This window comes from Vombatus ursinus, unplaced genomic scaffold, assembly GCF_900497805.2.
Source record: "Vombatus ursinus unplaced genomic scaffold, bare-nosed wombat genome assembly UNPS02014830.1, whole genome shotgun sequence".
Lineage (NCBI taxonomy): Eukaryota > Metazoa > Chordata > Mammalia > Diprotodontia > Vombatidae > Vombatus > Vombatus ursinus.
Genome location: NW_020954608.1, coordinates 18,505,661 through 18,526,674, shown reverse-complemented (window position 1 = coordinate 18,526,674; position 21,014 = coordinate 18,505,661). Strand labels below are relative to the sequence as shown.

Genomic DNA, 21,014 nt, shown 5'->3' with positions numbered 1-21,014 from the left:
TGAAAAAAGTTCTGGCTTTGGAGCCAAAGGATCTGAGTTTAAATATGGATTCTAACACTACTGGTATGACTTTAGGCAAGTCACTTAAACTCCCTGAGCCACTATTTCCTCATTTGTAAAATGAGGGCAGTGAACTATATTTTCAAGGTCCCTTATTGATCTAATTCTATCATTCTACAGTGAGAAAGTATGTTTAAATGTTAACTGAAAATCAAATATGATTAAAGGTGCAAAATGATGAATCCACACAATCTAAAGAGAATGTCTATACAACTAAAATTAAAGTAATAACATAACCACAAACATGCAAAATGGCAAGAGTAATGGAGAAAAGGAGGAAGGAAGCAGAAAACACTTTTTTTTTTTTTAGTAACAGAAGTTTATTTATTTTCACACATGTTTGAAAATGGTGCTATTTGGGGCCATGAAGATGGAAGGCAGAATGTTCTGTATCTTCAATATAAATATAAATTATTAACTCATTAGAAATGATTACTCCAGTAACCCCTCAAAACAAATAAGTCTATGGGAGAAGAGACAGAGTAATTCAGTTAGTACATATGTAAAGAATAAAAATTATGAAAGTATCCATAATGTAGTCAGGAGGATACCAAACATGCAAGATTTCCACAGTTTTTGGGGAGAGAAAGCAGAATGTTTACTACTCTGTCCCTGTTCTGGGTGACTTCAAACAGAAAATTGGGTCATCATATCCTCCAAATTAAATAATGCCTTGTGTATAGCTCAGATATTTGTCATGGGTAATAAAAAAATACAGAAAATAATTGAGACATTATTGCACACATACACACCTTTTAAACAATCATTCAGCCCTTTTACAAAGTTAGATTTCAGTATAGAAACAGGCTGTATATAACCACATCTGTTGCTTTCACAAGCAGTGCTAAATATATCTATTTTATATGTATATAATATACATTTTTCCTGAGAATCCAAGCACAATACCTATTTTTTTGTTTCCCAGTTCACATATTAACAGCAAGAAGCATTTGTTCTACAAAAACTAGATCATTTTCAAATGGCAAATTTTTATGCACAAAAACCAGTTTTCAAGGATTTTCATGATTTTTTGTAATTAAGATCAAGGATGAAATATGTTTTTCTGTCACTCTGTATAGTTTTGAATTTTTTAAAAAAAATCATCCATTTCACCCACATACAATTACAAATCCTCAAACATTTAACCCCATTAAAAACTAGTCATTTATTTGAAAAAAAAGCCACTATTTTTTGCACAGATACACAAGAAGTAAAACTATCAAAAATTCACCTATCATTTTTTTTTCATACAAAAACAACCTTGTCTTTTCAAAGGTGAAACAGTGTTCAGTTCACTACGGAGTCTTTTCCACGCAGACATCTTGCATGAGAATTTTCAGTCTTTGACAGTCATATGGAGAATTTTAAAAATTGAAATGTAATGTCTAGCATATAACAGGAGCTCCATAAAGTTAAGGCTCCATTTAAACAATGCACATGGGAAAAGAAAACTCCCAATCTCACCTCCCTTATTTCTAAGTGCTTGAATCAGGGCCAGCATACATTATGAATGTCATTAAGTTCTAGGAGTGTTACCCAGCTGAACCCAGGTCTAGATTTGCTTTGGGAAGTATTATTTACTTAGTGATTGGGGACTGGAGGTAGATAATATATTTCCTGTCCCAAAACTATGTTAGCCTAGTCCTTGAAGCTCTGGGTCTTCCTAGAACATAAAGATGTGTTTTTGTTTCTTTGTTTTTGTTTTGTCTTCTAGATAAATGTAAAATACAAAATGTTTCCATTGCAGGAAGCACATCTAAACTTTTTGTTATGTAATGAGATTTCTTGAAAATTAGATGAATATATGTTATCTTCTAAGTGAATGCTTTTGGTTATCTTGTTGATTGGTTAATATCTAAGAATAGATTTTGTACCTCACAATAAACTAATAATTGTTTAATACACTGATATACATCTATATCTCCAATTAACTAATTCTGTTAGATCTCTGAATTCTTCAAGGAGATTCCCGCCCCCCATCCCTACTCAAGATGTGCCATTGTACTTACTGAGATCCTGATCTATTCCCAATTTTAATATGAAAGAAAAATGATTAATGTTCTGTTTCTTGGTTTTATATTTGGCATAACAATATATAATCATTTTGCTTCTTTTTTCTATCCTAGAAATATGAAGTGTACCCTTCTTTCCAAGAAAAGTGAACTTCTATTCTACCATACTCTGGTATTATCAATGACCACAGAAAAAAACAGGTCATTAATTGCCTCTACCAATGCAGGGGATGGAAGAACTCTACTCAGAGTACCTCAACTTCTATTTTTTAAAAAGTGAACCAGAGAAGGAACTCAGCATGCTTCTGCCTTTTCTTCCCCAATTCTTCAGAAAAAAACAAACGAACAAACAAACAAAAAAAACCAAATGAAGCTGAAGGGTAATCAGATATTGTTGATTAATTTTCAGCAAAACTTAGATAGAACCTAGATGAAGAAAGGAAATGTTAAAATATTCCTATGTTGGAAGAACAAAAAAGGAAAGGTATATGCTACATGAAAATGAAGGAATAGAGGAGTACAATAATATAGAAGAGGACTAATCAAAATAATTTGAGTTTTAAATCAGTCCTTTTGGGAGTTACTATGCAATCCTCAGTTAAAATGTAACAAATAACTTTATTGATATACATATTCTCTCCATGATTGTAGTCCATGAAAACAACACTTATGATTCTTTCTCTGATGACAGGGCAGCATTCTGCAATAACCTATCTTAAGTCTCAGATGAATGGAAGGATGAAGGACTACACTCACAAGCTCCCTAAATAACTGAAAGGCTTGGGAAAAATGCCCATATTCATGAAAATGAAAAGACAGGTGATTGAATGGTTTTCATTTTCATGCACAGGATCTAGAAGAACAAGGCTTACACTTGAATAAAAAGTGGTTGATGCATATTTTGTTTCTGCACGGGCTAAGGTAGAAACTGTGGCAACAATATTCATATATTTCCCATTGGCCTTTCAAGTTAATTGTTTCTCATGAAGTATTGAACTGACAGCTTTTGAGAAAGTAAAAAAAAAAGTTGAATTATTGCCACTGACTATATATAGACAACATAGCTGGTGACAGCTCTTTTACCTCGGACATTGAAACATTGGAAATCTCAGTCCTTAGCCAGTGTAAACTTCAACTTTTGTACTGAATCTCTCACCAGACAGTACTAGAGATAGGAGCAATTTTCTCATGTGTAATTGTATTCTATAGATTTCGTAACCAACTTGATCATGAGGCATTTTCAAAGGTATGATGAGGGGTATGGAATTTTTTTTAATGTAGCGGCAACCTAATAATAGTCCTTCAGAAAAAAAAAATATTTCTAGTTAGCTTTAAGATCAATGTCTCAGCTTCTCCCTAGTATGGTCTGTGCACACAAACTATGTTAAATCTGGATTATTTGAGCCAATGTTACTGACGATCCCAATCATGACAATGTTGTCTTCTGTATCCAAAGTGTCTCTTGTTACCTGTAAAAGGAAAGTTAGCAAGTTACTCCCTTTTAAAAGTTAAGAAGTTTACAGCTTTTAAAGGGTATAAATAAATAGGTTAAATACCAAGTCTCCAGGAGTCTTTTTTTTTTTTTTTTTGGTTATCTGACAGTCTAATTCTCCAACCTGTGGGCTGTTGAAAATTTATAGAAGAAAATCCTCTAGGAAAAATGTATTTGTGGGGCAGCTAGGTGGTGCAGTGGATAGAGTTCCAGCCTTGGAGTCAGGAGGCCCTGCCTCAGATACTTGACACTTACTACCTGTGTGACCCTAGGTAAGTCACTTAACCCTGATTGCCTCACCAAAAAGTATATATATTTCCCTCTGGAGTAGTAAAGAGAAAACTCCATCCCATATCTATTTGACCTGTACACAATAGAGCAAGGTGAAGATAGGCTGATATGTACCCTTGTCTTCCCAAAAGTCTTAGAGTAATCATGGTTAATGAATAGAAGATTAATTTCATGATGTGAAATCAGACTGAAATGAAGTTAATATGATATAATGATATGAAGCTGATATTCAATTCAATTCAATAAACATCTATTAAGTGCCTTCTATGGACCAGGCACTGAATTAAGCTCTGGAGGTATAAATGGAGGTATAAGATAGTCCCTGCCCTCAAGGAGCTTAAAATCTAATGGAGGAGATAATATGCAAATAAATGTATACAAAGCAATCTACATACAGGGCAAATAGGAAATAATTAACATAGGAGGAGCACTGGGATAAAGAGGAGTTGGGAAAGGTTTTCTGTAGAAGCTGGTATTTTAGTTGGTACTTAAAGGAAGGCAGGGTGGTCAATAGTCATGGTAGAGGAGGCAGAGCATTCCAGGGATGGGGGACAGTCAGAGAAAATACCTGGAATGGAGAGGGATGGAGCTTCTTTTTCATGCAGCAACCACTAGACCAGTGTCACTGAATTGAAGAGCATATTTTAGGGAATAAGGTGTTAAGAAGACTAAAAAGGGGGCAGCTAGACAAAGCAGTGGATACAGCACTGACCCTGGAGTCAGGAGGACCTGAGTTCAAATCCGGCCTCAGACATATGATACTCACTAGCTGTGTGACCCTGGGCAAGTCACTTAACCCCAATTGCCTCACCAGAAAAAAAAAAAAAAAGACTGAAAAGGTGGGAGAGGGTTAGGCTATGAAGGGTTTTGAATGCCAAACAGAATTTTATATTTACTGCTAGAGGTAATAGGGAACACCTAGGGTTTACTGAGTAAGGAGGTGATGTGATCAGACATATATTTTAAGAAAATCACTTCAGTATCTGAATGGAGAATGGATTAAATGGTATTAAAGGGTCTGTACATTGTATGTTTGTATATTTGAGTCTTGTTTGTGGATGAGACAGAAAGACAGATGGAGTGAACTCCCTCTCAAGTATAACATTGTGTTTAACACATGGTGACCATCTGATCCTGGGGAAGTCATTCAACATCTCATCATTCTGTGTTCAAGTCTTGCTTCTTCACATATTAACCCTATGACGCTGACGACTTCATTTAGCCACTCCATACCCCAGCCATCTCTATAAGGTTAAAAGTCACAGAAAGGTTGTAAAGTTCTTTATGAATATTAATTCATTTTAATCCTCACAACAATCTTGGGAAGTAGGTGTAATTATTATTTCCATTTTATAGTTGAATAAATTGAGAGATTAAGTGACTTGCCCAGAGTCACACAGCTAGGAAGTGCCTGAGGAGGGATTGGATCTCAGGTTTTCCAGAGTGTACCATCTACCTGATTTATTAGCTAACAACAACTAATAATACCTTGACATAAGTTTTCAAGGCTGATTACAAAAATTATCTCATTTGATCTTAACAACAACCTTGCAACATAGTGAGTTCCTTGTCATTAGAAATCTTCAAGCAGAAGCTGAACTACTAACAACCATGATATTGTAGAATAGGAATCATTGTGTTAGGATTGGCCTACATGTCCACTAAGGTGCCTTCCAACTCCAAGAACCTATAATGCTATGCCTTCTCTACTTCTTATTTTATATCTATAAAGCCCATCATAATTGTAGGGTAACTGAACTTTGGGTTGTTCACACAGAAACACTCACAGTTTTTAGCTGTATGACCCTTCTTTTGAATACCATGAAAACACTGAAAGTGAAGAACTATGCTATGTCATCAATAGCTTTTTTTTGTTTGTTTGTTTGTTTGGAAATGTACTTACTTATTTTATTTTCTTTGACCTGCATACACAATATGCAATCATGGATACAACAAAGATGACAAGACCAACAGTGAGTAAAACCATTTCTACCAGTCCCAAGAGGTTTATTTTGCCAGTTACTCGTTTTCTGAACATTTCAGCTTTTTCGTCACCAATGGTACCAGTCTGAAATCAAGGCAAAGTACTATTACTTATGAAGCAGCAAAATGGATAATGAACATATAACAAATACTCTTCTCTTGCATTCTTCTACAAGTGCATTTTCACATATGAAAGTATGCCTGAGAAGCTTAAGAAATTGTGATGAGTAACTAGGATTTATATGGGGCTAACCCAGGAAAAGAAGAGAATCATGGCTAAATGGCTTTCTACTTAAGAGGAAAACATCCATGCCCTAGGCTTTAACCTACTAAACGTTTTTACTCTTTGTGGACCAAGGGAGACATGGGATAAAGATACATGCAAAGTGCACTGAAACACTGATGTTGCTTCAATGCTTTTTAAAATTTTTTTCATTCCATTTGCTTCTTCGTTTCCACTACTTTCCCCTTATTGTAAGTAGCTGCTTCCACCAAACTCTTGTTTCTGTCCACTTCCTTTCTCTTTTACAAACAAGGTCAGGACTGAATGATAAGGCTTGAGCCAGTGCATGAAAACTGCAAGTTAGTGAACTATAGGCCTTTTTCTTATTTGCTATCCTTAACCTGTCTCTATTCCCAGGAAGTCACTTTGATAGTAACAGTGATCAATGACTGCCTAAGATGCTAACTTGTGGTAAGACTGATCAGCTATCTGTAGCATGCTGTCATCAATCATTTGTTCATCAGTGTCAGAAGGAAAGTTCAAAGAGTCTTCTGGTTCATTCCCACTCCAGGGGCTCAAAGTATTTATTAGTTTTGTGACTAGTTGTCTTGAATGATTACAAAACAGTTTCAAAGTCTTTTAGCATCAATCTATACGGTATTTGTAAACTTGTCCTTGACTTGGAATTATGAAAACAAAATGTACCTCAACATGACCAGACTGAATTAGGACCACTCCATGAAAAAGGTATAATTTGCTAAGGGTCAAACAAATTTCTATGATATTCTTTTGTTCCTTTCCTATTGCAATACCCTGTATAAGTAGCTATTTTAGATAAAGGTTTAAGGTAATTCTAATGGTACTAATTGGCAGAACATATTCTTGCACACACAGATGATCAGTACTGCCTAAATTCATCAACATGTCATTAGAACAGTGAAAAAAGACAACAACAAAAAAAAACCCCCAAACAAACACATCCAATCCAAAACCACAAACACATAATAAATATAGAACATATTTTGAAGCAAACATAGAGGGAGAAGGAAGAAGTTTGGGGAAGGTTTTAAGTTCAAAAAGAGACCTACCATTAAAAGACTTTTTTTAGAAAGAAAAATCTCCTGACCTTTAGTAATTAATGTATTCAAAATACTCACCTCATTAAGCCAAAGAACTGGGACAATATAGTTCCGTTTCAGTTTACTTAAAGTGCTGTAACACAATGAAAGAGATTTTTAAAAAATGAAATACACATTATTCCGTTCAACCACTTATTAACCACTTTTTACATGTAATGAGTTATGCTAATTGTGTTAGGGCTACAAAGATGAAAACAGTTCCTAAGAGCAAGGAGCTTACAGTCTTCTGTGTGAGTTATAATCTATATACCAAAACCAAGTATAATGCAAGGTATAATATAAGAGAGGCAAATGAGAGATCTGGACAAAGTGCCCTCTGCAAATGTGAGGAGGGGGTGGTGGTTAGGGGGCATGGAAGGTTTCATGAAAAAGGTGGCACCTGAGCTAAAAATGGAAGGAAGAGAAAGATTTCAAAAGACTGACTACCCAGAGGCACAACCTAGCACAGGAATTTCAGAGAACAGGTAATAATTCCATTTCCCAGAAGGTAGGGGGTATGAATAAGAGTTTAATGCACTTGACTCTGGCTTTAGAGGCATTTGGCATGAAAACCTTGGGGACCAGGTACCTGTCCGTTGGAGTTGTTTGTTTTGTTTTATAGGGTTACCCAACATTCCAAGTTTCTGTGATTTTCTCCCTGACTTTGTACTGACTTCTGAGAAGAAAGAGGAAGAAAAGCCATCCCATGAGGCTTTAGGGGCAGGTAGATCTATCAGCAGCAGGCTGTGATTGCCAGGAGGAGAAGATACTAGAAATGTTCAGACTATTTAGATTGAAAGTTAAAACTGAGATATAATCTGCATTGCTGATATAGATGGTGAGTAATAAGAGACCTCAGCTGGCTGAAACCTTCCTGGCCCTTCTGTGTGAACTTGAAGAAAGAAGATTTGCTCACTGTTAGGAATTCCCCCCCCCCCAAAAAAAATAACAAGAACAAAAAGAAACCCAACCAAAAAGCAATCTTAATTTCCTGTTCCTTTTCCTTGCCCTCCACAAAAGCTAGGGAAATCACTGATACAGGGAAGGGTTTCAATTGCTCTATTTGACTTTGATTTTTTATGTTAGCAAAGATGTTTATATAAATTCTAATATTCTTTAATGTTGATTTTAGTTTGGTTATCATGAATTATTTGAAAGAGGAAGGATGAATTTCTACTTACAAAGAAAGTCTGTGAGTGTGTGTGTGTGTGTGTATTGTATACACATACATAGGTATACATAAATACACACATATACACACACAAAAATAATTTTATATTTTGCTCAGCCACATTGGATTAGGGCCATAGTCAAAGAAACAGAGTTCTGGTGTTCTTTCCACATAACTTTGCCTTGCAAATATATCTGAGCCTAACAGAAATATGCTCAGAAATCATAAGGAAGTCCATGAGCTGGAGAGAAAAAGTGCTTTTAGTCTAATGGGTTATAGGTGACTAGATGCCTTTGAACCATATCAGTTCACAAGAATTCAGTTATATAGTATGTGCCTTCATAAGCTGTTGAGTCACATATTCAAAGTTTAGCCTAGTCAGAGGGAGAGGAGTTTCTCATGAATGTGCCTTGAGTATGAGCTGAAGGGCTAGACAATGAATTAGCTTTAAAAAGGGTTAGTGCCTAAAGCTGTCTGCTTATAGGGAGAAGGCTCCTGCCCTTGCTTATTAGCTGCCGAAATAATTAGATGAGGAACCTAAAATAGGTCTGCAAAGGTGAGTGGCAGATGATGGAGAGTCTTAGGTTCTAAAGAAGTCTGAATTTTACCTTCTTGGCATTAGGCAATTATTGAAGGTTTTGAGCAGAGGAGGGAGGGAGGTGTCTACACATTAAGAATATTATTTTGCTCTCAGTATTAGGGTAGTTGGAGGGAATATATATATTATGTATATTATATATTATAATATGATATATTATAATTATGTAATATATAATACATATATACTATATAATATAATATAAAATATAATATATTGGGTGTAAGTATATATGTAGGTATAAGCATATATACAATTATATGCAATTATTATAATATAATATATTATATAATACATGTTATATATTATGTATAATATGTATAATTTATTATATATACAGAGACAGAGGGCACAGGGTGAGTTGAATATGAAAGGATGATATCTAAAAAATAAAATTAAGGAGTGTGAGAGAGGAATGTACTAGAAGAAGGAGAAAGGGAGAGGTAGAATGAGGTAAATTATCTCACATAAAAGAGGCAAGAAAAAGCTTTTCAGTGGAGGGGAAGAGAAGGGAGGTAAAAGGGAATGAGAGAATCTTACTCTCATTGGATTTGGCTTAAGGAGGGAATAACATACACACTCAATTGGGTACGGAAATCTGTCTTACCCCATAGGAAAATAGGGGGGAAAGGTAATAAGAGAGGAAAGAATGATAGAAGGGGGAGGATAGATTGGGGGATTGGGTAATCAGAATCAAAAACTTTTGGGGAGGGACGGGGTCAAAGGAGAGAACAGAATAAATGGGGGGCAGGATAGCGTGAAGGGAAATATAGTTAGTCTTTCACAACATAACTATTATGGAAGTGTTTTGTATGACTACATGTGTATAACCTATATCAAATTGCTTGCCTTCTCAATGAGGGTGAATGGGGAGGGAGGAAGGGAGAGAATTTGGATCTCAAAAGTTCTAAAAAGTAATGATAAAACTGTTTTTACATGTAACTGGGAAATAAGATATACAGGCAATGGGGTATACAAATCTATCCTGCCCAACAGGAAAATAGAAGAGGAAAGGAATAAGAGAAGCGGGGGGGAGTGATAGAAGGGAGGACAGATCGGGGAAAGGGTTTTCAGAATGCATGCCATTTTGGGGTGGAGGGAGGAGAGAAATGGGGAGAAAATTTGGAACTCGAAATATTGTGGAAGTGAATGTTGAAAATGAAAAATAAATAAATTAATTAATAAAAAATAAAACAAAACAAAAAAAAGAATATTATTTTGGCAATGGTATGAAAGATGACTATAGAGAGAAGGAGCTAGTGGCAGAGAGACTGCTCCAGATCAAAAGTGATGAAGGCTTGAAGCAGGGTGTCATAGTATTAGGATCCATGAGAGGATAGATGAAAGAGATATTGTGGACACAATCAGGCAACAAATTGTGTGAGGAAAGTGCAGGAGAAAGAAAAGGAATTAAAATTTTCCTGTCTAGATAGCTAAGAGATTTTCAGTGCTCTTTATAGATAATAGCAAGAAGGAAGAATTTTAAGAGAGGAGAGATCAACTCCATTAGACTCAGTTTGATGGAATAGCAAGACATTCTGGTGGAGATACTCAACAGGAAGTAAAAGGTACTAGAACAAAATTCTCAAGAGGGGTGTGCAGATTTTTCAAAATCCAATAGTTTAAATATTCATCATTTAATGATTGTCAGACCCATACATTTTAATTGTTGTTTTTCAGTCTTGTCTGACTCTTTGTGACACAATTTGGGGTTTTCTTGGCTCAGATACTGGAGTGTTTTGCCACTTCCTTCTTCAGCTCATTTTACAGAAGAGGAGCTAAGGCAAACAAGGTTAACAGGGTCACATAGCTAGTAAGTGTCTGAGGCCAAATTTGAACTTAGGAAGATGAGTCTACCTGACTCCAGGCCTAGCACTCTGGCAGGGGATACACTATGTCATGTCACTGCCCTCTCTTGATTGTTTATAATGTGTCATTTATGCTCCTTAACACAGCTGATATTGAATTATTAAATAAAAGTCATTTGCAAAATAAGTTAACAGTAGATATTTTGTTTTTAAACTTGGTGACATTTGAAGTTTGATCTTTAATAGGTTCAATCCACTAGCTCCATTTGGTCTAATTAGAAGAGATTTTTTTTTCATCCACATTAAAATTCTAAACCAGATTCAAAAAACTTACTCAATTTTTTTTACTGGTTTAACGAGGATGTTAACCTGCAGTCGTTTCGCAAATCGCAAAGTAAATCCAGTGATCTAAAACAAAATAAGAATGAAATAAAATTACCCCTCCAGACTTATATATTGACTGTCAGGAATTTATGATTAGATTTCTTATATAATAGTAATAATAATAATAAATCTACAGCAATTTATAGTTTGCAAAGCACTTTACATATATTATCTCATTTAATTTTCATAGCCCACAAGCCTCTTTTACAGATGAACAAACTGAGGCTGACAGAGGTGACTTTGATCTGCCCAGGCTTGCATATAGCTCATAAGTGTCTGAACCAGGATTTGTACTCAGGTCTTCAAGTTCAGTGCTCTATCAACTCAGCCCAGTGTGCAAGTATGTATTGGTATAAGTATATATTTGCAATGTTTGTGTATTTATATACACTTATGTGTTCTCTATATAGATAGATATGTACATATATACATTTATTCACATATATATGAATATATGCGTATTCACACACAAAGAACAAATCCACAGACATGATTGTGACAATCAGATTGTGTTATTCAATCATTTTGTGTATGATAAATTGGATCAGAAACTTATCTATACCATGTGGTCATGAAAATAATGAAATAATAGGACTAATTCTTACTTAGCTTTAAAATCTAAATTGATAGCTTGAAATCAAGGTAATACAAAAAGCTTGTGATTTGTGTTGTTCCAGAGTGTGCCCATGTTGCTGAAATAGTAGATTCTTGAAATCTTGAGGAAAATATTAAGTTCAGATTTGAACCAAAAGAACTGCCTTGTAAAAGTTTGTCTATTTACAAATTAAAATGGGATTATCTTGATATTATATAAGCATTACTTAGATCATAGAGGTAGAGACCTGCAAGGGACTTCAGAGTCACTTGATTTTACAGATGAGAAGATAATTCCTGGAAAGTTTAGTGACTTGCTCAAGGATATTCAAGTAACATAAGTATTAGAGGCAGGATTTGAATCCAGAACCTCCAAATCCACTGTACTAGGCAGAAAATCATACTTTATTATTATTGGTTACAACAGTTTACATTTTACAGAGGGAAATAAGGCACACATATTGGAGAGAGAATTAATCTTGGGGCCAAGAAGATGTCTAGTGCATTCTGGCTATGTAAATACCAATGGAATCACAAACCCAGTTGCTATTTCAAACCTTTAAAGAGCTTTAACGAAGTATCTTACAGTTTTGATCTCCTTTGATCCTTAAAATAATGTTATAAATAGCACAAATATTAGAATCCCCATTTTACTGATGTTAACTCCCCTTCCAGGCACACAGCTAATTGAGCCCAGGTCTGACTTCAAGTCCATTGTCCCTTCTAGTATAGATGCTGATTCCCAAAAGGGGACCATAAGGAAAGCTTTTTAAATTTAGAATGAGATAGAAAGGGCATGACATGAAATGAATTGTGGATAAAGCATATACTCATTGAGTACAAGTGGGTTTTTAAATATAATTCTGGTCACAGGATTATTATCCTTTGTACATTTGCTTACAGGTTCAACATCCAGGTATGTCCGATGCTCCTCTTCATTTGGGTTTAACCCATCTATAGGTTCTGGCACATCTGGGCTTGCATGTAGAAAGTGAGGAAGTGAAATGTACACTGGCTTTTCTGGAAGAAAGGGCAAAAAAAAAAATGGTCATTGATAAGACCATTTCCTTTTTAAACATCCACAAAAGCTGCCACAACATAAATCATTAAAATAGAAAATGAACCTTTGCTTCCCAAGCCAAACCAACAGGAAAAAAAGGTAAAGCATAATTTTTCATGCTAGTGTCAGAAAATAGAGTTCAGAAGTGTCCTGCTGAGATTAAATGTTGTAGGATGGATAGAGCATTGGTCTCTGAGTCAGGAAGACTTAGGTGGGTTCTTATACTTAGAGGATAGGTGATCCTATGCAAGTCACTTAACCTCTTAGTATAGCTAGGGAACTCAGTAAGACAGAAGGTTGCAATGCTAATCTACATTTGTAGTTCTCTACATGGATGAATTCATAGCTCTGGTCAAATAAATAGTCCCTTTACAAGAAGGTAACTGACTACAGACAAATTGATGTTCATACTTCAATGGATCCATGATCTCATCTTTGCAGATACCTTCTTCCAAGGGCATTTGGAGAATACAACAATCTATCTATACCATATAATTCTTTGTGATTGTTTTCCATTGTCTCCCATGTGAAAATGTTGTGTTAGAGGGCACCTGGGGATAATTGAAAGTGTTGCCCAACTTCCTAATGCTACCCACTCTTTATATAACTAATAAACATAATGTTTTAAGGTTTGCAAAACACTTCACAAATATTATTATCCTCATAACAATCCTGGGATTATTCCACTTTACAGATGAGGAAATTGAGGCAGACAAAAAAAAAGACAAAAAATAAGCCTATGGTCAAACAGAGAAAATCTTGCTTGTTTGAAGCAAGATTTGAACTCAGGTCTTCTAACTCCTGCTCCAGTAATATATCCACTGTGGAACCTAGCTAACATAATTTTGTTGTTTTTCAGTCACGTCCAACTCTTCATGACACTATTTGGGGTTTTCTTGGCAAAGATACAGGAGTGGTTTGCCATTTCCTTCTCCAGCTCATTTTACAAGAGGCAATCAGGATTGAGTCACTTGCCCAGGCTGGATTTGAACTCAGGAAGATGAGTCTTAATGACTCCAGGGCCAGCACTTCCCATTGTGCCATCTAGCTGTTCCTATAACATCAATAACACAATGAAGTGTATATTCTCAATCCTTTCAGGACAATTTTGAACTCTGATGATGTGATCAGCTATAGGAAATCCTGCTTATTTCCTTCTTATTTTCAATCAAGGATATCAGGATACATTTGTAATCACATTATAATTCTCATGATAATCTTAATTGAAGTAAGAAAGTAGGAAAATCAGTCACTGAACTGATATCCTCTCAATTAAATAAATAGTAAGTGCAGGGTATTTTAGCAAGTCACTTTGCATGTTCCTCTTTTACAGGCATTTTGAAAATTGACCTCAATGCTCTCAATCATATCACCTTTCTAACTATTCTTCCTGACTTTATTTTTTTTTTCAATGACCTGGCTACTTTCTCATTCAGCACACTATGGAATGAGATCTCAGTGTCCAAATATGGTGAATTTTACCACTCTTAAGAATGAGCCTAGTTTTTAAAATTATTTCCAAAGAAATTTGCCACTACTTCTATTAGATGACACTTGTGGTTGTAGTTTTTTTGATTCGAACTAATAATTTCAAAATGTGAAAGGAAATGGAAAAATTATGTTTTAAAATGAACTAGTGAAATTTTCAGGAAATGATCTGCTCAGAAATTGGAGACTGGACTAGAGGACCTTGATCTCCTTTTATTTCCTTGTTCAACTTCTCCTCCCACCCCTGGACCCTCCACACATGCTTTAACTTTCTTCCTCCCTCCCCCCAGATTTCTGGTAGTGGAATAATTTTATATCTATAACTATATCTATATCTATAGACATAGATATATAGATATTGATATATATTTGCAAATGCATATTGTATATACACACATATATAATGTATATTGTATGTACACGTATATGTGTGTATACATATGTATGGATATATATTTACATGTATATATGCAATATACATGATAAAGTAGGGGAAATCCACAAGTAGATTCAGAACATAACGTGTGATTGAAAAAAATTATTATAGAAATATTTTGGAGATAAATGAATTTGACCAGCAATATAATTAAAAAATCAGAGAAATAAGATACTCAGTAAAACATAGATTCAAGTCTTATCTCTGATTCATATTTTCTACAGAAACATAGGAGACTTAATCTCAGTGCTGCAGGTAACTCTCTACAGGTAAAAATTATTGATTAATTCTAATCTGTATCGCTGGAGAAAACTTCACATCAGTATTTCTGTAACCTAATAAAATCACAAATCCAAGGAAAAAATAATAACAGGTCTACATAATCCATGGAGTTGTGGCTTAGAGAGTGAACAGGGTAGCTGGGGCAGGAGAAGATGATAAAGAAAGCTCAAATGGAAATGGGCAATGCATTAAGCACAAGATAAGTAAGTCAGAGACTTACTTTCATTTTACTCTCATCCTAAATGATACATTAGGTAAACAAACAACCACTTACACCATAGTAACTACTCATTTTCCTAGAACATGGTAATCCAATTTTAAATGTGGAGCCTTGCCTTCAAACAAATATTTAAATTACTGTTCTCTACAATTTTTATCATTTCATTCCATTCAATTTTAGAAATTTGAGATATTCTGGGAAAAATAAAGTAAATTCTGGATGAGTAGTGCTATCAATTTATAATGGTAATATTTCACTCACTGGCTTTGCAGCTGCTAATGTCCAGAACACCAGCTGATGTGCAGTTCTTGGAGATAATTTTTTCTGTGCAAAAGCATTCATTATCTGGATTTACAGTAGGAGATGCAAATGCTTTAGATGGAAGGACAAATCGGTACATTGGGATCCCTTTCAGATTGATCTCGTTTTCAAATTCAGCATAGATTGACCTAAAAGAAGAAAACATATTACTTTGTTCCAGACATACTTGAAATTCACTTTTCACATGTTCTTACGTTTCTTAACAACTTTGCTCTTGGCTAGGGTAACAAAAGACTCCTGTGAAATTTTTAAACTTTGCCTTATTCAGTGATGGTAAAATGTGGTTATGAAGTGTTGCAGACTTACTAAGACCTAGAACCTGAAAGTGAACTACTTTTTCTTCTTGTCAAAAAAGAGAGGACATTTCAAAATTCTGAATTAGAATTCTGATAGGAATTTTTATACATATATCCTATATAATGGGCATATATCGTTTTAATATGTTTCTTCAGGATAAATGTTGTTTGGGGAGAAGTGCTTGTTTAAAAAACAAGACAAAACAAAGCCAACTCTGAACTAAAATGCCACCAAATAGATTAGCATTGCTCCTCAGCATTTGTGAAAAACTCTCTGAGGTTCCTTTAAAAGGATACTTGTTGCTGGACAGCAGTGTTGGATTTAAAACAACAATAATAATGGTAAGTTAAGGAAGGAGAAAATAATTTTCTTTTAAACTGCCAGCAGATGACACTCTCCTACTTCTGAGATCAAGGCAATCCACCCCGAACTCCTTCAGCTCTCTTCCTCTATACGTCAGAGCACATTTTTTAATACATTTTCTTATCTACAGGGAAGAATGTGTCTTCTCTTTGTAAATGTTAACCCCTCACCCTTGAAAACTTATCCCATCTCCTTCTATAGGATTGGGTTCCAACAATCCTACTCTCTCCTGACTAGTCAATTTCTCCTTCTCCATAGTCTCTTTATCCTCCATTTACAAATATGCTTATATTTCCCTCATCCTAAAAGACCTTGCCTTTATTTTTCCCCTTTCATGGCCAACATTTCTTGAAAAAATTGTTCCATGTTCAGTGCCTCTACATCCTCACCATTTATTTAACCCTCAGTCCCTTAACATCTATCTTCCAGCCCTATCACTCAAGTGAAATTGTGCTTCCAAAGGTCAAGAACTTCATGTTAGCCTTTGTCAGTGCCCATCCTCCTTTACTTTCCAATGGTATTTGACCCTGCTGATCAATCCCTCCTTGTTTAGTTTCTATCTTTTTTCCATGGTGCTGCATCATCCCAGCTTTCCATCTGCCTCTCTACTTCATTGTTTCATCTGCTGGTATTGCTTTCCCCTTCTTACCTCCAAATATATAGGCCTGTCCCAAGGCTTTTTTGCTCATTCCTTTTTCCCCACCCCCACTTCTTTATGTACCCCTCCTTTGGGGATCTCATCTGCTCTCATTTACTCCCAATATCACTTTTATTCAGGTGATTTCCAAATCACCATCTTTCTTTACAGCATGATTTCTAACTACTCACTGGCCACATCTCCCTGGATCTACACCTAGAAAACCAAGTTCAACATGCCCCTAGAAAAATGGCTTTGCCTTTCCCTCTGATCCTGTACCTCTTCCTGACTTTCTCATGTTTGTTAATTAAACCATATGTTCCCAGTCACACAGCCTTGGAACCTTGTATTGCCTTCGTCTCCTCCCTTTCACTTCCCCACATCCAATCAGATGTCAGGGAATGTTAATTTTCCCTATCACATCTCTTGTAAATTTGTCTTTTTCTTTCTAAGTGCCACTATCCTGGCAGAGAAACTTCTTATCACAGACCTGGGCTAGACTTCTAACCTATTTCTTTTCCTCCACTTTCACCCACTATACACACACACACACACACACACACTACTTCCAGATTGATATTCTGATTCAAACATCACTCCACTGTACAAGATGATTTAATCATATCCTGCTGACCAATAATTTTGATTAATCTTCTTAGTTTAGCATTCAAAGCCTTTCGTGGTCTGGCTCCAGATTCCTTTCTAGCCTGATTCTACAAAACATCATGTAATGCATTATCAAGCTGTTATAACACTGGCCAAGTTATCCTTGATTCCTCCTTAAGCATCCTGAGCCTTCCTGCTTTGCCATATTTTTCCAATACTTAGAATGTTGTCCCATTCCCCACCCTTAAATATCTAATATCTACCCAATGAAATCATACATATGTTATACTATTGGTTGGTAGCTGTCCCTCATGCTTTGCATTAACTCCCTTATCACCTGCCTTCACTTCTTACAATCCCTAGTTTCTTCAAAGGTAAGTTCTCATGTCTCCTTCTATATGAAGTCTTTCCACATCTCTTCCAAATTATCTTGTATGCATTTTGTATACAATTTGAATGTACAAACATATGTACATGTTATCTTTCATTGGCTAGAATTTAAGCTGCTCAAAGACATGGATCTTTTTTTTTGTCTTTTTATCTCCTGTACCTAGCACCTAACACGTACCTAATAAATGCTTGAAAATTGATACAATTATTTCCTCAGTCTTTTTATTTTTTCAATAGATGAATTGGGTTGCTGGGTACATGGCTTGAGAGGGAGAAAGGGAGGTAGTTATATCAAGACCTAACTCCCATGTTCCCTCTTCCATAAAGGTTTTCCTAATTTTCTAAGCCATTTCACCTCAGATGTCCAATAACCCTTTCTATCTCTCTTTGTTCTAATTTGTATTATGGTCACGTATGTATAGGTCTTACTTTCCCTACTATGGTATAAGATTTTGGGAGGTATGGATATCTAATCTATGAATGTTCTTCAGTGCCTTTCACAGTGATTTCTGCATAATACTTGCTTCATAAATGTTAGCCATGTCTTAATAGAAGACACAAATTTGACAAAGACATTCTGAGTTTCATAAACCTGAAAATGCATTGATCAAAGAGAAGAATGGAAAAACATCTGTGACCTTGCTTCAAATGATCCAAGAATTAATTTTTCTGATCCTTAGAGAGAGCAAGCAAAACCTCTCAAATTGTGTGTAATTTGGCACCAGGCACTGTAGGAGATACAGAAATAAGACAATCCCTGACACCAAGCTGCTTACAGCAATCTAGGAGAAAAATATTATTATGTTTCTTTAAATATGACCCATTAACATGGTATTGTTCACCTTATACTAATCATTAGGGGGAAAACTGAATGTAATTCTGAAGTGAAATTCAAATACTCTTAGTCTTACCTGCAAATATCAGAGGAAAAGAATCTTAATATCCTGGACTTCTCCACAAAAGGAGGAAATGAGGCTGCATCTGTTTTTAAAACAATAGAAAATAAAGTGGAAAATTAAGATTTTTCTGTGTGTATTATGTGCATGCTAGGAAAAAAAATCCTTTCATAGACAAAACCTAAATTCATTAGTTTTTATGTGTGAATTAAACTTTTTTCTCCTGTTAAAATGAAATGAAGACATTTTAAGACATAAAAAAATCATAAATTTTTCTTATAAAAATTAGAAAGTGGCTAATTGTGGTTGTTAAAAAAGAAAAAAAACTTGAGAATATGGTTGACAGTTATTGACTCACTGAATAAGCATTTTGGTTGCCTCAGACTTTCCGCTAGAAGCTACTACATATTTTTGTTAATGTTTTGTTTGCCCTAGAATCTATTATATAATTATTGAAAATAGGTATAAAACTCTCACTAGATGCAAGTCTCTGGTTTAAGAATTGGGAAATTTAACTAGCAAAAAACAAAACAAAACAAAACAAAAATAACAGAGTCCATATGTTTACTCTCCCAGAAGTAACTTAGATAATTATTGACTACGTAGCATATCCAAGGCACTGCTGGTAAAATGCATACATATACATACATATGTATGAACTCCTACAAAATTATACACAACAAAGGAGAAACCATTCATTATTTTTGACCCAAGAAATCAGTCTTCCACTTAATATAATGCTATTACCAAGACTGGCCACCAATTAATGGCCATGATTAAAGGAATATACTATCATTGATGATTAGTCCTGACTTTTCCTCTTTCTCCCTCCTCCCCATCTTCATTTTAGTGTCTAGATTTAGAAAATGTTAAAGGAAATAAATGATTCTTTGGCACATTAGGTAGCAATTAGAAATGCTTTGCGATCTGTAGTTAATTTGGACACTTCAGGGAATAGAGCTATACAATGACCTTCTCGATAACTATGTCTAATTAGTAAAGGCAAATTTTACAATTGTGATGCTGAAAGAATTGCAAACTAAGGAAATAGTATTAATGCATATGTCCACTAGTTGCTACAAAGATTCTTATCACACCTGATGATTTTACTTTAGGATGAGACTATTTTAACCTCATCAAAGAGGGCAAAGGAAAAAGTTTCCAGTGCAAGAATGGCTGTTGAAAACTTGTTTTCCTAGGTTTGGGTCCCTTAAGGGCTGTTACTAAGAAAATATCCTCCAAGGACTTAGTCTTGGTCCTCTGTTCTGGACCCATCTCTCTCTCTCTCTCTTTCTCTCTCTCTTTCTTTCTTTCTTTCTTTCTTTCTTTCTTTCTTTCTTTCCTTCTTTCCTTCTTTCTTTCCTTCTTTCTTTCCTTCTTTCCTTCTTTCCTTCTTTCCTTCTTTCCTTCTTTCTTTCTTTCTTTCTTTCTTTCTTTCTTTCTTTCTTTCTTTCTTTCTTTCTTTCTTTCTTTCTTTCTTTTTCCCATTAGTGATGTTGTTAGGAAGAATTAGAACCAATAGATAGAACTACCAGAAAGAAGAAACAAAACAAAACAGAAGAAAAAAAAGAGCAAATAGTATGCTTCGACCTGCATCCAAACTCCATAGTTCTTTCTTTAGATTGGGATAGCATTTTCCATCATCAGACTTTTGGAGATGCTTTGAGGAAATAATGTTATATTCAACACTTCTTTAGTCTTATATTTTTCCAACTGAGGTGACGAGACAGGGACTGTTCTTGTGATTTCAGTATTATAAGGAACTCCTAATGAGGCAAGTTGGCATTTTCCCTGCAGCTTTTAAGTCAGAAAGTGGCATAGAGCACCAAAAGATGGTACGTTATAGGACTTAAGCTTGGATCTTTCTGACTCCAAGGCCACCTCTCTATCATGCTGTCTCCATGCTACCTCTGCTTAAAATTTGACAATTTTGTTCTTTTTTCTTCCTCTCCTGACTCGTGCTTTACACTGACCATAAGATTATTGGGTGAGACCTACAATAGAGCATTCAAAGACCCATCAAGTACAAGCCTCTCATTTGAAAGAAAATAAACACTGAAGCTCAGGGCAGGGAAATTAATTGACTTCCTCAATAACACAGGAACTAAGCATCAGAGGCAGAATCTGAACCCAGAATTACTGACTCCCGAGTTAATATCCTTCAAATGGAACCCTGATAAATCCCTGATTATGGATAAATCTTTGGCATTAATTTCCTTAACAATAATGCCTACTAACTTCCCAAAAACTAAAAGCTCTGCTCTAGTTCTTATTGCCTTATACA

General features: G+C 35.3%; 1 protein-coding gene across 4 annotated transcripts in view; it reads right to left on the bottom strand.

Moving 5' to 3' along the window:
- Positions 1–401: 401 nt before the first annotated feature.
- The window catches only part of CD36 (CD36 molecule), a 51,680-nt gene continuing 31,067 nt past the window's right edge, over positions 402–21,014 (bottom strand). For all 4 annotated transcript variants that reach the window (XM_027838894.1, XM_027838897.1, XM_027838896.1 and 1 more), the window contains 7 exons: positions 18,746–18,815; positions 15,482–15,669; positions 12,636–12,754; positions 11,091–11,164; positions 7,219–7,273; positions 5,759–5,923; positions 402–3,541 (listed from right to left, as the gene is read on the bottom strand). In XM_027838894.1, the coding sequence (XP_027694695.1) occupies positions 5,759–5,923; positions 7,219–7,273; positions 11,091–11,164; positions 12,636–12,754; positions 15,482–15,669; positions 18,746–18,815 (671 nt within the window). In that variant the 3' untranslated portion in view covers positions 402–3,541. The remainder of the gene's footprint in view (positions 3,542–5,758; positions 5,924–7,218; positions 7,274–11,090; positions 11,165–12,635; positions 12,755–15,481; positions 15,670–18,745; positions 18,816–21,014) is intronic.